The sequence below is a fragment of the Perca flavescens genome, chromosome 19 (assembly GCF_004354835.1).
Source record: "Perca flavescens isolate YP-PL-M2 chromosome 19, PFLA_1.0, whole genome shotgun sequence".
Classification (NCBI taxonomy): Eukaryota; Metazoa; Chordata; class Actinopteri; order Perciformes; family Percidae; genus Perca; species Perca flavescens.
The window spans coordinates 7,273,504-7,289,754 of NC_041349.1; the positions used below are offsets into that span (position 1 = coordinate 7,273,504).

General features: G+C 39.8%; 1 protein-coding gene across 1 annotated transcript; it reads left to right on the plus strand.

Moving 5' to 3' along the window:
- The first annotated feature begins 370 nt into the window (after window positions 1-370).
- Window positions 371-15,562, plus strand: LOC114545934 (lecithin retinol acyltransferase-like). The gene is made up of 2 exons (XM_028564557.1): window positions 371-1,101; window positions 15,047-15,562. Exons 1-2 carry the CDS (start codon window positions 520-522, stop codon window positions 15,197-15,199), a joined length of 735 nt encoding a protein of 244 aa, XP_028420358.1. The 5' UTR covers window positions 371-519; the 3' UTR covers window positions 15,200-15,562.
- Window positions 15,563-16,251: the final 689 nt, after the last annotated feature.

Sequence of the window (16,251 nt, forward strand, 5' to 3'; positions counted from 1 at the left end):
AAAGGAAGGACCCCTAAAACCTCTGTCAAAAATGTGCACCAAAGTCTTCCACAAACCTGTGGAAAACAATAATAAACAGTATATATAGGCTATATATATATAGGCTATATATATATATATATATATATATATATATATATATATATATATATATATATATATATATATATATATTGGGCCTCTATAATCCAGCAAATGTACATCTCAGCTCATTTTACTGTTTATTCTACACAGAATAAAGGAATTCCTTTCTCTTTCTTTCTCTGTCTCTCTCCTTCTCTCTGTCTCTCAATTAAAGTAATGACGTCACGCAGCCCTCCCCCTCCCTCCCCTCCGTCTCCAAAATTTCCCCTAAAGAAGGAGAACCTCTCCAGAGAGGAGAGAAGGAGGACCGAGGCAGGACGGAAACCCTACTTCTGCTTCTCCCTCTTCTTTTTCTTTATTTTTCTTTTGTTAGTTTTCTTATCTCTCTCTCTCTCTCTTTCTGTAGTTTTGTGTCATTGCTTATTTTTTGCAGTGATGCTGGACACGCTCACCTTCCTCCTGGAGAAACTCTTCCTCCTCGCGCACATCAAGCTGTCCAGCCTGCTGCCTCCGCTGGGCGGCAGAGCCCGCGCCGAGCAGCCGCTAGCCAGGCGCCCCGAGCGGGACGAGTGTCCGCCGGCGCAGCCCGGCGGCCCTCCTCCGGTGAAGTTCCAGCGCGGGGACCTGCTGGAAGTCCCGCGCACTCTCTTCATCCACTTCGGCATCTACCTGGGCGACAACCGGGTAGCGCACCTCATCCCGGACATCCTGCCGTCGCTGACCGCGGACAGCCGGCACATCCAGGAGATGGTGACGAACACGCGGCTGGTGCTCGGGGTGCTCTGCAAGCGCGCCACCGTCCGCGTGGACTCCGTGGAGGACTTCGCGTATGGCGCCGGGATCCTGCTCAACGCCATGGACCGCGCGGTGCTCCGGAGCGCGCTGCCCACGGAGGAAGTGGCCCGGCGCGCGGAGCGGCTGGTCGGCGCCGTGTCCTACAGCCTGCTGTGGAACAACTGCGAGCACTTCGTCACCTACTGCCGTTACGGGGCCGCGCAGAGCCTGCAGACCGACCAGGTGAGGGTGGGACCGTGTTTATATAATAGCCTTCTACGGAAGAGGATTAGGCCCACATGTGTGTGTGTGGACAAACGTAGCCTAAGTCAGAGTTTAAACCAGGGGCGATTCTAGGATCAGACTTTTAGGGGGGCTCAGCGGTAGCCCCTAATGAGAAGGTGACACAGATACAGTGCCCCTCCCCTGCTAAATCGGCAGTGTCGGGAATGTTCACTTTCTACATGAACTAGTTCAAAGTTCAGTTCACATATTTTAAAATGAACTAGTTCAGTTCATAGTTCATACTTCAAAATGTTGTTAGTTCACAGTTCTTTTATTCCGATATGTTGCTGCGAGCTATTATTTTTCTGAATTATTGCCACAGCCCACAGAACCACAGACAGTCCACAGAACCACAGACAGTCTATAGAACCACAGACAGTCTATAGAACCACAGACAGTCCACAGAACCACAGACAGCAATTATTTTATCAGCTTTAACACTGAAACTATGCGTCAGATTTCATCTTCATATCCAATCAGTTCAAGCCTCCACGCTGCTTTCTGTTGTGATGACCCATGTGGCGGTGAGACACTGGTGGCTGGTGTTGCCAGATTGGGTGTTTTTTTCCGCTACATATGAAGGCCAGTTTACGGTGTGTTTAAGCCCTGGTTTTCAGCCTGGAAGGCTCTGTAATCTGGCACCCTATTGGACGAAGTTAAACTGGGACAACGTGCAGTTTACAGACACCAGAATGAAGGAGTTCACGGTAACGTTCTTCAGGCGGTAATACTTGATGAACGTTAGTTCACCGTTCAGTTCACGGCTACTTCGTGCATCACACGTAGTAAACATTGTGGTTTTCTACAATTTTAGGCACTTTTGTCTTTGTTGTAACCAAATGAAGAAGTCGCACACTTATTAGGAGTTAAACATAGCGCTGTATACTGCTACCTATAGACATGTCTCTACAGTCTTATTAGGAGTTAAACATAGTGCTGTATACTGCTACCTATAGACATGTCTCTACAGTCTTATTAGGAGTTAAACATAGTGCTGTATACTACTACCTATAGACATGTCTCTACAGTCTTATTAGGAGTTAAACATAGCGCTGTATACTGCTACCTATAGACATGTCTCTACAGTCTTATTAGGAGTTAAACATAGTGCTGTATACTGCTACATATAGACATGTCTCTACAGTCTTATTAGGAGTTAAACATAGTGCTGTATACTACTACCTATAGGCATGTCTCTACAGTCTTATTAGGAGTTAAACATAGTGCTGTATACTGCTACCTATAGGCATGTCTCTACAGTCTTATTAGGAGTTAAACATAGTGCTGTATACTGCTACCTATAGACATGTCTCTACAGTCTTATTAGGAGTTAAACATAGTGCTGTATACTGCTACCTATAGACATGTCTCTATAGTCTTATTAGGAGTTAAACATAGTGCTGTATACTGCTACCTATAGGCATGTCTCTACAGTCTTATTAGGAGTTAAACATAGTGCTGTATACTGCTACCTATAGACATGTCTCTACAGTCTTATTAGGAGTTAAACATAGTGCTGTATACTGCTACCTATAGACATGTCTCTACAGTCTTATTAGGGGGCTAGAGACGCTCGGTTGCTATGTGACAACAACGGCTTTAAGCCGAGTCTTTAGCAGAAAGCAGAGCAGTAGCCTAACGTTAACGTTAATCAAAACGTCATTTTCATGTATCAAACTGTGAAATATATTTGTGTAATATGTCAATAACTGGGTGAATAGAATCCTAAATGTTACTAAAAATGTTACAAAAATCCATCTTTTCTCCGAATCGTAGTATCGTGTGAAAAAAAGAACGCAATTAACCCCGCGGTTACTCGTTATTCGACACGGATGTGATGTCACACTCAAGCTACTAGTCGCGATGACAAGATAAAAAGAACGCACCATAAATCAGTAATTTCACTGGATAATAGGGCTGCTCAATTATGGAAAAAAATATATAATCACGATTATTTAGGTCAATTGAAATCACGATAATTTAACACGATTACTCGTTGACTTCTGGAAAGATGTTGCAATTATTGAACTGACAAAAACAAAACAGTGGAAAAAGTTAAATAAATCAAACAGTAAAGAAAACACATATTTGCCTTAATACTTTTCCTATTTAAACTTTATTTTTTCATTCAGAACACCAATGAGAAAATAAGAGTTTACTTGCAAAACGTAATGAGCTAAATAATTGTTTTTCTCGATTATTCTGTTTTTGTGATCATTGGGGAGCCAAAATTATAATCACGATTAAATTTCTATTAATTGCACAGCCCTACTGGATGATAATGAATATATGTATTTGTTATTGTAACAGAGGATAAATGCAACTATTGAACAAAAACCAAAACTATAAAAGTCCCTGTATGGACTACCAGAATCACATGAAATGATAATGACGTGTAAACGATAATTAAATAGAAAATAAAAGGTGCATAGCATCGGCGACAGCGACACAGGATATTAAACCTGTAATTGTTTGCCCTCTGTCACTAACAGAGGGCAGATTATAGTTTGCAAACTATAATATAATTTTTTAGGGGGGCTGAGATGAAATTTAGGGGGGCCTTAGGGTCTAAAATCGCCACTGGTTTAAACTCAGTCAGAATTCAGGTTTTTTTTTTGGCAAGAGCGCAAAAGTGCATTTTATCATAATGGGTTTTATTGCTCTTTTAAAAAGGTATTTCAAAAGGTAAAATGTTCCGGGTGGGCTGTAATCTGACAGATAACATTGAAATCAATTCATTTTAAGGCAGAAACAACCTTTTAAGTGACAGGTTTGGGGCTGCAATCACTTTTTGGCTAGTGCAAAAATGCATTTTATGGGTTTATATTGCTGTTGTTAAAAATGTATTTACAGTACAGTACACTTAAAAGGGCTATAATCTGTCAGATGGAAACCTCACCAGTTAAATGAAGTCAATGTAGGAGCTGCGATCACTTTTTGGCAAGTGCAAAAGTGCACATTGTAATGGTATTGGCCCTTTAAAAAATATATTTCAACAGTTGAAAGTTCTGGGTGGTTTGGGGCTGCAGTCACTTTTTGGCAAGTGCAAAGGTGCATTTTATGGGTTTGTATTAGATATTTGAACAGTTGAAAGGGCTGGGTGGGGGCTATAATCTGTCACCAGTTAAATCAAGTGATTTTAAAGGAAGAAACTAACTTTTAAAACCCCATTGTAGGAGCTGTGATCACTTTTTGGCAAGTGCAAAAGTGCACATTTTATGGTATTGGCCCTTTGAAAAACATATTTCAACAGTTGAAAGTTCTGGGTGGGCTATAATAAATCAAATACAATTGAAATTAAGTCATTTTGGAGGCTTTCTGTGACAAGGTAGGGGCTGCAATCACTTCATGGGCAGACCATCACTTTTTGGCATGACGTGACATGTCGGTGGCGGCGCTTTTTACGCATGTCGGTGACCCTTTTTCGCGCCTTTGGGGGGATTGCAGACGGATGCTTTGATGTAGCTTTTACACCCGAGGGTTAAGATCTTCTGCTGGGTTTTCCTTCCTCTTTTCACACCTGCCAGAGAGAGAGAGAGAGAGAGAGTTACAGCAGTTTGTTCTGCTGCTTTTTAGAATTCATACTGGATAAAAACAAACATGACACTCCAAGTAAAACAGTGCTGAACTTTATTATAAAAATAAAAAAACTGTATTGAACCATGAAAACATGCTAAATGAAATAAATATAAATATTGAAGTCAATAAAAGACATTCATTCAAACTGAAACAAAAAGTAATAACAAATAAAAACAGTTAAACTGTCGGTTTGGAGCGGCAACAGACGATCTCTGACCTGGAGGGATCTATCTCTCCCACTATATACTCGTTGTTCTCGCTTGGATGCCCATATAAGGCGTAATGTGTGATGGACCTGCCTTCCCATTGGTTGAAAACATAAACAAAGGCATCATCAAAAACCCTCGGTATGGATTTTTGCCGATAACGATAGTTCCACCAATCAACTATTGGTGCCGATTAATCGGCAAAACCGATTAAAAATGTATTTACAGTACAGTACAGTCAAAAGGGCTATAATCTGTCAGATGGAAATCGGTTTCGGCAAAACCGATTAATCGGTCTACCTCTAAAATAAACTGCCTCTGGACACACTGAGGTGACACCGACTTGAGAAACGTAATACGTCTCCATAGCAGCAGGCGGCGCTAATCTGTATTGTCGCCCAAGAAATGAAAACCGGCAACTTGATTGGACAAATGCGTCACATGGGTTTGTTTTTCCCAGAAATTCAAAGCCAGACTGTCGTGGCGGCTCGTTCAGAATACAATATCTCATATTGTACTAAAATAGTTCACTGAAAAAAATGTGTTTCTGAAAACATTTTAAGCGAGAAATAGGCTGTGATACCGTTTAGGGGCTGTGCTTGATTTGAAGAAATTCTCAGTCGACTAACACTCATTCAACTGCACCGACTAATCGATTGGTTGATTTAATCGATAGATCTGTAAATCTGAGTTTCTCCGCAAAGAGTCACGCATAAAGCACCACTTTAATTCTTGTGTTTACCAGAGATTTGCTCGTACGTTTCTTGGAAATAAGTCATTCAGCATGAAAAAAAAAAGCATCAAACATGTATGTCTGTCCTCGACTAAAGAAATTCTTAGTCGACTAACACTTATACGATTTTGTCTACTAACCGATTAGTAGATTTAATTGACAGAGCTGTGAGCTTTGAGAGGTGGTTAAGACTAGAAAAGCCCAATATAAATGTAGTTAATTAACCATCTGTAAAACTGAGTTTCTCCACAATTAATCCTGCAAAAGCACCACTTTAAATCTCGTGTTTACCATAAATGTGCTCAGAAGTTTCTTGGAAATGAGTAATTAAGCATGAATAAGCATAATAAGCATAAAAAATGACTAAGCGACTAAAGAAATCTTAGTCGACTGAGACCAAAACGACCGATTAGTCGACTCATCGACTAAGAGGGAGCAGCCCTAGTGCAGTTGCTGAATCTGTCTTCATTTCAGCTCAACAAAGGTCAGTTCAAAAGGTTTTCGTCAGATTTTGAGAGGCTCTAGTCACGCTCATTCTGCTCGCCATTTTCCGGGTGAATCCCGACATCGACAACTTCTCAGTCCCTCCCCCCTTTCTGCTGCAGCCCAAACCGTCTCCTAAGCCCCTCCCACACAAGGGAGTTTGACAGAACTGCCTATGCATGTCGGACAACATGTTCAATAACTAAACACTAACACAACGTTAACTTTACTCACCAACAGTAAAACGATGCTAACTAGCAGGCTAGCGTTAGCCATTTCAGCATCACATCAGACCGACCACTGTGCTAACGTTACTATCATCCTCACCAGCGTGGCTTTGTGGGCTTTTGACTACTAATAACCAAGTGAAAGATAAATCATTCATGGTAATTATGTTACCTGTCGAGAAGAAATGTGGCTACGTCTGCATCGTTCGTCAGATCTTTAAAATCCTGCAGCTCACGCCACCTCTGAAAAGCCACTCCAATATTCACGGAGTTTTGGAAAACCTGGAGAAAATCAACCGGGAGCGGTGGAATTTTGCCAATAGCACTACAGGCTGTAGGTGGTGCCAGATGAGCGGTTTTCTTTTTATTTGACATAATTCATGTAGTTCTACTGGAACATAGTAGGGCTGCCACCTCTTAGTCGATTAGTCGACTAATCGGTCGTTTTGGTCTTAGTCGACTAAGATTTATTTAGTCGATTAGTCATTTTTTATGCTTATTCATGCTTAATTACTCATTTCCAAGAAACTTCTGAGCACATTTATGGTAAACACGAGATTTAAAGTGGTGCTTTTGCAGGATTAATTGTGGAGAAACTCAGTTTTACAGATGGTTAATTAACTACATTTATATTGTGCTTTTCTAGTCTTAACCACCTCTCAAAGCGCACAGCTCTGTCAATTAAATCAACTAATCGATTAGTCGACAAAATTGTATAAGTGTTAGTCGACTAAGGAGTTCTTTAGTCGAGGACAGCCCTAGAACATAGGGTCAGTTTCAGCAAATATGACAAAGTTAGTTTTTTAAGACTTTCCTACTGCATCTTTAACTGCCTGCTCAGTGCTGCTGCACATGAGGAGAGAGCAGAGAAGGGAGGAGGGATCTGCTCCTCTCTACTCCTCAGTCACAGAACTGAAGAGAGAGAGAGGAGGAGAATGTTTTGGCGGCCACAAAAGAGAGAAATACCTTTTGCGTTCATGCTCGCCGGACAATACTGGCGTCTTTTTAAACGGGAACGTCGCCAGATTTGTCGCTAGTCGCTTTTGTGAAAATAAAAGTCGCAAAGGGGGTCTGAAAAGTCGCTAAATCTAGGCTAAGTTGGCAACACTGACCATCGCAAAGAAACACAGTCTGATCTTTAACGTGCCAGAGGAATGGTACAGCCCAATTTATTTATTTAATGTTTATTTGGCAGGGACAAATGCATAGAAGATTGCTTTATAAAGAATACAAAGTAGATGCCATGCATACAGGTTTATAGCCATGACTACTTTACAACCCCTGTCTCTGTTTAGGCTTTTAAAATTAAAACTTGAAACTATTAAAATACATACAATAAATACATCCCATACATGAAATAAAATATGAACTTAAATGAATGTAAAAATTACTATAAAACAGAGTTTAGACACATTTAACAATACAAGAACACAAAAGTATGCATATGTCAATGGGGAGGGAGGGTTTGAAAATCAAATTTTTCGGGACGTCTGGTCACCCTAGTCTTGGGCCAGGTTATAGCAACAATTGCTAATTTCCACCTAGTAGTCCCTGGGCAGGTATGACATATTTAAAAAATAAATAAAATAAAATTAATAATTTTAAATACAAATATCACAGGATTATAAGTAGTAGTAGATAACTTTACTGTCGCCGTGGGGCAGTTGGGTTTGCGGCACAATCGAGTCACTTTATGACAAGACATCAGACATATAATGCAAACAAATTACATCAGACACCGACAGACATAACATAGAGAATATATATCACACACACTACACTACACTATACACCCTTGGTTATGGTCAGACCAGCTGGACAACTAGCTAATTTTGAATGATATATGTAATAATAATGTCATATAAATGACATGGTGTCCATAGTAATTGTTCTGACCTCTCTAAAGTAAATTAAGAAAGAGATTGGTTTTTTAACATAATTGTGTGTACGGCAGCGCCCCCTTTTGGCTAACCAGCAGCAGTAGCTTTAGTTTAAGTTTCACTTCAGTTGTAAATTTTCCATCAGATGTCAACTGAGAAAACAGTGGTGTTTTCTCCTGTTTTTTCTTCTTACATTTTTGCCTCGGCTACTATTTGTCCGTAAGTACTGTATATGTTACTAAAAAAATGTTAAAAGTAATTGTACTTGGCATATCTTTGGTTTATTGGAGATTTCTAATGTCACATCACTAAATTGATAGTTAGCATGGCTATTAGTTGGTGAATTTAGGGAAATCTTCAACCCTTTTTTCAGCAGAGCATGTTCTACTGCTTCTGGTGACCCGTTAGCATTCTTCTAGTCTTTGCCGGACTAAGTTGAGTGCTGCTGTTGGATTGAACCAAGGGGATAAGCGAGTGTCTGGAAGGCGTAGCTCCTATGGCGCCATTTTGATGCTAACAATCCATCACCTCCCGTTAGCATCCCATTGACTCCCATTCATTTTGACGTCACTTTGACAGCGAATAACTTTACATCTGAAGCGTTGTTCATTTCTCAAGAAACACAACAATGTATAAAAGGCTCCATTACCTTGTACCTCACGTTACGGCTCCGTAGCAGACGCTTTTATGAAAATAGGCTAACGATTGTGTCATAACCAAGTGGCTTATTGTGCGTTCTTTTTGTTCACCGAAGTCGATTTACGAGTTGTTTTGCGGAGTTACGAACCGGAAGTTGCAAAAAGAACGCCACCGAGGTCGTATATATACGACTCGTCGAGTCGTCTGAACTCAGAGGACCCCGAGTTCACTTTCAAAGATGACTACGTCGTGCATCACACGTAGTAAACATTGTGGTTTTCTACAATTTTAAGCACTTTTGTCTTTGTTGTAACCAAATGAAGAAGTCGTACACATAGTGCTGTATACTGCTACCTATAGACATGTCTCTACAGTCTTATTAGGAGTTAAACATAGTGCTGTATACTACTACCTATAGACATGTCTCTACAGTCTTATTAGGAGTTAAACATAGTGCTGTATACTGCTACCTATAGACATGTCTCTACAGTCTTATTAGGAGTTAAACATAGTGCTGTATACTGCTACCTATAGGCATGTCTCTACAGTCTTATTAGGAGTTAAACATAGTGCTGTATACTGCTACCTATAGACATGTCTCTACAGTCTTATTAGGAGTTAAATACCGCCTGATTAGTTATTTTGTAGCTCGTGCAGCTGAAATTGGCTAGAGACGCTCGGTTGCTATATGACAACAATGGCTTTAAGCCGAGCCTTGAGCAGAAAGCAGAGCAGTAGCCTAACGTTAACGTTAATCAAAACGTAATTTTCATGTATCAAACTGTGAAATATATTTGTGTAATATGTCAATAACTGGGTAAATATAATCCTAAATGTTACTAAAAATGTTACAAAAATCCATCTTTTCTCCGACTCGTAGTATCGTGTGACAAAAAGAACGCAACAACCCCGCGGTTATTCGTTTTCCGACATGGATGTGATGTCACACTTGAGCTACTAGTCGCGATTACAAGACAAAAAGAACGCACCATTACTGTCGCATAGTAGAGGAATTACCGTATAGTACAGGAGAAGCTCTCAGGCAGTTTGGACTTCCATTAGCTGTTTAGGTTTAATTACTAATGTTAACTAGCATGTTAGTTAGCAATAATTAGCCTGTGTCTATGTTATCTCCTTACATATACCTACACTCTCCGTCTCTGTAAGATTGGGAATGATTGAAATTTCTCTCGGCACAGCTACCAGACTACTTCACACTTTCAGACAGGTTGTTCACGTCACATCTACGTCGTCTCTCTCAGTTGGAGGCTGCGTTTTATTATGCAAGCGATCACCCAAAAAGTGACTTCTAATATCCTTCACTGGTCTCCGTCCAGAGCAACGGGCTCTGTTGGTCCATTCTTATACAGTACAGGCCAAAAGTTTGGACACACATTCTCATTCTATGCGTTTCCTTTTTATTTTCATGACTATTTATATTGTAGATTCTCACTGAAGGCATCAAAACTATGAATGAACACATATGGAATTATGTACTTAACAAAAAAGTGTGAAATAACTGAAAACATGTCTGATATTTTAGATTCCTCAAAGTAGCCACCCTTTGCTTTTTTATTAATAAGGGAAAAAATTCCACTAATTAACCCTGACAAAGCACACTCACTGTCTCTTTCTCTCTCCCTCTCTCTCTCCCCCCTCCCAGCACACACACACTCAAACAGTTCAGCAGCAGCTTAGGCACATTAGAAAATATGCAACTCTAGACACTCATTCATACAAGGATACACACTTCATCATCATCATCATCTTCATCGCCGTCGTCGTCAGTCTGCCTTGCTGCCGTCTGGTTCCTGGCAGCGCACTGAATGCACCTTTTGTTCCCGGGACTTTTTCCGAAGGAGAGGCCCAGATTTTTTTCCCCTCTTTAAAAAAAATAAAACCCCCAAAACCCCACTACACTCTCACACACATGCAGAAACACTGCACCTTAAAAGGCTGAGGTGGAGGAGTTTGATTTTTTTTTAAACTTTTATGCCTCAAATAATCAAGTAAAATGTTATTGGTTATATAAATGGTACAGTTACTTAGTTACTGTCCACCACCTTATAGAAGCATCCGTTCTGACTTTTTTTTTTAAGGGTCAACCTACAGATTTCTTCAGCTTTGAGGCACTTTATTAAAAACACACACGCACAGAGACATACAGTACAGGCCAAAAGTTTGGACACACCTTCTCATTCAATGCGTTTCCTTTTTATTTTCATGACTATTAACATTGTAGATTCTCACTGAAGGCATCAAAACTATGAATGAACACATATGGAATTATGTACTTAACAAAAAAGTGTGAAATAACTGAAAACATGTCTTATATTTTAGATTCTTCAAAGTAGCCACCTTTGCTTTTTTATTAATAAGGGAAAAACTTCCACTAATTAACCCTGACAAGGCACACCTGTGAAGTGAAAACCATTTCAGGTGACTACCTCATGAAGCTCATTGAGAGAACACCAAGGGTTTGCAGAGTTATCAAAAAAAGCAAAGGGTGGCTACTTTGAAGAATCTAAAATATAAGACATGTTTTCAGTTATTTCACACTTTTTTGTTAAGTACATAATTCCATATGTGTTCATTCATAGTTTTGATGTCTTCAGTGAGAATCTACAATGTAAATAGTCATGAAAATAAAGAAACACATTAAATGAGAAGGTGTGTCCAAACTTTTGGCCTGTACTTCAGATCCAGTATTAGGGGACCACTAAGGTCTATATAAAAGAGACTTCAGATACAGTATTAGGGGACCACTAAGGTCTATATAAAAGAGACTTCAGATACAGTATTAGGGGACCACTAAGGTCTATATAAAAGAGACTTCAGATACAGTATTAGGGGACCACTAAGGTCTATATAAAAGAGACTTCAGATACAGTATTAGGGGACCACTAATGTCTATATAAAAGAGACTTCAGATACAGTATTAGGGGACCACTAAGGTCTATATAAAAGAGACTTCAGATACAGTATTAGGGACCACTAAGGTCTATATAAAAGAGACTTCAGATACAGTATTAGGGGACCACTAATGTCTATATAAAAGAGACTTCAGATACAGTATTAGGGGACCACTAAGGTCTATATAAAAGAGACTTCAGATACAGTATTAGGGACCACTAAGGTCTATATAAAAGAGACTTCAGATACAGTATTAGGGACCACTAAGGTCTATATAAAAGAGACTTCCGATAGAGTATTAGGTGACCACTGAGGTCTATATAAAAGAGACTTCAGATACAGTATTAGGGACCACTAAGGTCTATATAAAAGAGACTTCCGATAGAGTATTAGGTGACCATTGAGGTCTATATAAAAGAGACTTCAGATACAGTATTAGGGACCACTAAGGTCTATATAAAAGAGACTTCCGATAGAGTATTAGGTGACCACTAAGGTCTATATAAAAGAGACTTCAGATACAGTATTAGGGACCACTAAGGTCTATATAAAAGAGACTTCAGATACAGTATTAGGGACCACTAAGGTCTATATAAAAGAGACTTCAGATACAGTATTAGGGACCACTAAGGTCTATATAAAAGAGACTTCCGATAAAGTATTAGAGGACCACTAAGATCTATATAAAAGCATCCAAAAAGCAGCATGTCATAGGTCCTTTAAAAATGTGTAGGGACCCTGCTTCATTGGGGGATGTTTGGCTAAAACCACCTCAAAAAACGTTTTGTGTGTGTGTAAAATTGTGGGGGGTGTGTAAGGTGAGGGGGAGGGGCCTGTTTGTCCATCCACACTCTGCAGCAGAGAGAGTTTTCCCTGATCGAGTTTCACTTCCTGTTACTGCTAACCTAAACATCTGACCTGCCTGCCGTCTGGCAGTCTGCTGCCTACAGGAGCCCGTCCAGGGGCCTTAGGGGGCCCCGCGCTAACGAAAACAACAGGCCACTTGTATTCTTGGATCTTTTACATGAAGTTTTAATCAGAGAAAGAAGTGAACATTTAAAAGCCGTATGTCATGGCCTTTATAGCCAACGCAGAAGGAGTTTTTGCTCATTTTGTTAGCTGAAAAGGTGAAAACATTAAAAAAAGAATACATCTTGACTCAATTATTGGTTGAAACCTCTGCAAAAAGCCTTGAGTTAGGTAGGGCTGCTGCTCGATTATATTTGTATGGCTTTTCCCCAATGTTTTTGTGACTTTTTAAATGTTTTTGTCACTTTTTTCAATATTTTTTATGGATTTTTCAATGTTTTGGTCACTTTTTTCAACATTTTTATGGCTTTTTTTCCAATGTTTTTGTGACTTTTTCAATGTTTTGGTCACTTTATTCAACATTTTTATGGCTTTTCTCCAATGTTTTTGTGGCTTTTTCAATTTTTTGGTCACTTTTTTTTAATGTTTTTGGCCCTCGAGTTAGGTAGGGCTGCTGCTCGATTATAGATTATAATCACAATTATTTTGTTCAGTATTGAAATCAGCATTATTTAGCAGGATTTCCCGTTGACTTTTGGAAAGATGTTGCATTTTTCTTTTAATTTTTGGGGCATTTCTGCCTTTATTGGACAGGAATGCAGAGATATATGAAAGGCGAGAGAGAGGGAGCAAAAAACATCACACATAAACCTTTGCACCTGCGTGCCTGGTCTACCAACTGAGCTAACCGGCCACAGATGTTGCATTTATTGAAGTTAAAAAAAACAGTAAAATAGTGAAACAAGTCAACACTAATGACGCCTTGAAATGGCACATTTTTCTTCATAATTTTCCCCGTTTGAACTTTTTTTTTGAATTCCTCGTCAAATAAATACTATAAAACATACGTTGAACTGTTTACATGGCCATTAAATAATTAACACAAAATAAGATGAAACTGTTGGAGTGCACTTTTAGAGTCTTTTTGAAAAATCGTAATAAATAAAATACAAATCAAAGCAGTCGTCGTTCTCCATTACATTGTTTTTTTTGTCATCGTTTAAAACTCGGTTAATTGCGCAGCCCCCGAGTTTGGGTTTTTCGGATACTTTGTCCCAGTTTTTTCTGGATGAATTTGACATTTTCTGCCACATTTTACTCAAACCTGTTCTGTGTTTTCACGACGATAAAAATCTGTGTTTCCCACTGACTTCAACAGGGCCGGATTAAACCCCCAGGGATTAAAGAGTTAAAGAGAGCAGTGGGCCCCCCTCCCCATGCATGTTTTAACCCGCGACGGGACAATCAATTCTTTACATATCTTATATATTTATAAACAGATTAATAACGTTGTTAACCCTTGTGTTTTCTTCCTGTCCACCATGGAAAAAAACCTTTTGTAGGTTAAGTTGCTTTTTTCAATATTTTGGTCAGTTTTTTCAACATTTTTATGGCTTTTCCCCAATGTTTTTGTGACTTTTTCAATGTTTTGATCACTTTTTTCAACATTTTTATGGCTTTTCCCCAACGTTTTTGTGACTTTTTCAATGTTTTTGTTAAGAAGCGGAGAAATGCGAGATTCATGTAATATGAATAATGTATGAACAACAGGAACAGATATGTGCAAAGTTGCCGATTGATTTAATAGTTCATTAATGGATTAAAGGTGCCCTGCCATACAAAACCGTTTTTTACTTGCATTTTTTTAAATCTGTGAGGTCCACATGTGTTTGTGTTATGTGGTGAATGTGAAAATGAACTGCTACCTTCTCTGTCAGCTCTGGTCACTGAACAGAAATAAGCAGAGAAATCAGACCAATCACAAAAGCTGGTCAGTCTGACATCATGCTGCCTGAGCTCATTACTATTCATTAGCTCTCATTGGCTAGCTGTTAGCCAATCAGATTCAAACAGCTTAGCTTGTTGAATATTAATGAGAACTGGCACAAATCGAGCTGAGTCTTCCTGCAGGCTTTCTATACCGTCCTAGAAAAAAAAATGTTACAGAGTCCATGGTAGACCTTCAGACATTACCATAAAGTCATGAAATACGTGTGGCAGGGCACCTTTAATCTTTGCAGCTCTAGACTAAAGGATAATGAAAATATTTTCTCTGATTGCAGCCGATTTACATTTAGGTTTTCTTTGCCTCAAGTTCTTCTAAATGTGTCCAAATGTATGAAACTTGTTTCCAGAACAGACTGATGCTGCTTCCTCCAATAACCCTTTTTAATATCACATTATATATTAATATTATTTTTTTCCTGCTTCCAGTTCTGTGAGTGGCTGAAGTCGCTGATCCGGGACCGGCGAACCGTTGTCCTGTCGGTGCTGCTGGGACTCCTGTCCATGTCGTGTTTGGGAATCTCGCCCAGCACTGTCGTGCCCGCCCTTCTCGTCCCCTTCACCCTGTGGATGGTCAGCTAGAAGCTCCGGGACACAAGCGTTGGAGCGCCACCGATGGTTCAAAAACGGGCTTGAGCCGCCACGTCGTAAGACTCACAGACAGGATGTTGTCATCTGCAAACAAGTTGACCTGGCGTACTACATTTCTAATGCTAATAACCAGACCCAGAAACCATTTGTTGTAGGCTACATTTACATCGCTACATTTTGGGGTTTTTAAGCAGAGTTTTGAGCCAAAAGGGATCTCCGTTCACACGTGTTTTTTTTTTAGCTCCAGTAGAAGAAATAATCTTTGTTTAAATGAACATGCACTAACCAAAATATCTCATCAACATTCTGGTATACTGGGCATTAGTCTCGCATTCCTCAGACCTTCCTTCACAGCGCTGCGGAGGAGGGTCTGGCTAGTCCTGGGATGGGAGAAAAATGTGCTCTGGTTTAACGGCATTTCTTTCAACCAATCACAATCGTCTTGGAGCCACGGTGCCTCGGAGGGAACTTGTTTTGGTGGAACATGTGTACGTTGTAGAAATCTATTGTGTTTAAAATAAGAATGTCCTGTAGCCTGGGATGACCTCGCTGTCTCCTCCTGTTTGGCATGTGTAAGATAAGACGGGTTCAAATTTAGTGGAGCAAAAGTGCTCTTGATTTGTTTGATAAACATTTGGAACATAATGCACCTAATGAAATATCTTAAAGGAACAGACAATCTTTAGGCCATGAGAGAATGAGAGAATGAGAGCGATCCCAAGGCTAGCAGCGCAACTTCGCTATCTTCTTGGAGACAGAAAGTCTGAGCATTCATTTCCTGGTCTGCCTTTCAACGAACACATAATTAAAGGGGAAAACGTGAGAAGTGACCGATGGAGTCAAAAAGACTCTGGCCATTTGAGCCGGAGTAGAATCGGACGCATCTTTTCCTACAATGTTCAAAAGTAGTTTTAGTCGTCCAACAGAAAACTCAGATTGGACAGATAGTCTAGCTAGCTGTCTGGATTTACCCTGCAGAGATCTGAGGAGCAGTTAACCATAGTCCTCACAAATCCACCGGAGGTTAGAGCGCCAACACAGAG

Excerpts from the sequence above, each read along its gene's own strand:
- LOC114545934 (XM_028564557.1), top strand. The coding sequence starts at position 520 with ATGCTGGACACGCTCACCTTCCTCCTGGAGAAACTCTTCCTCCTCGCG. Across the intron at positions 1,102-15,046 it reads AGAGCCTGCAGACCGACCAG|TTCTGTGAGTGGCTGAAGTC; the intron begins GTGAGGGTGGGA and ends TCCTGCTTCCAG.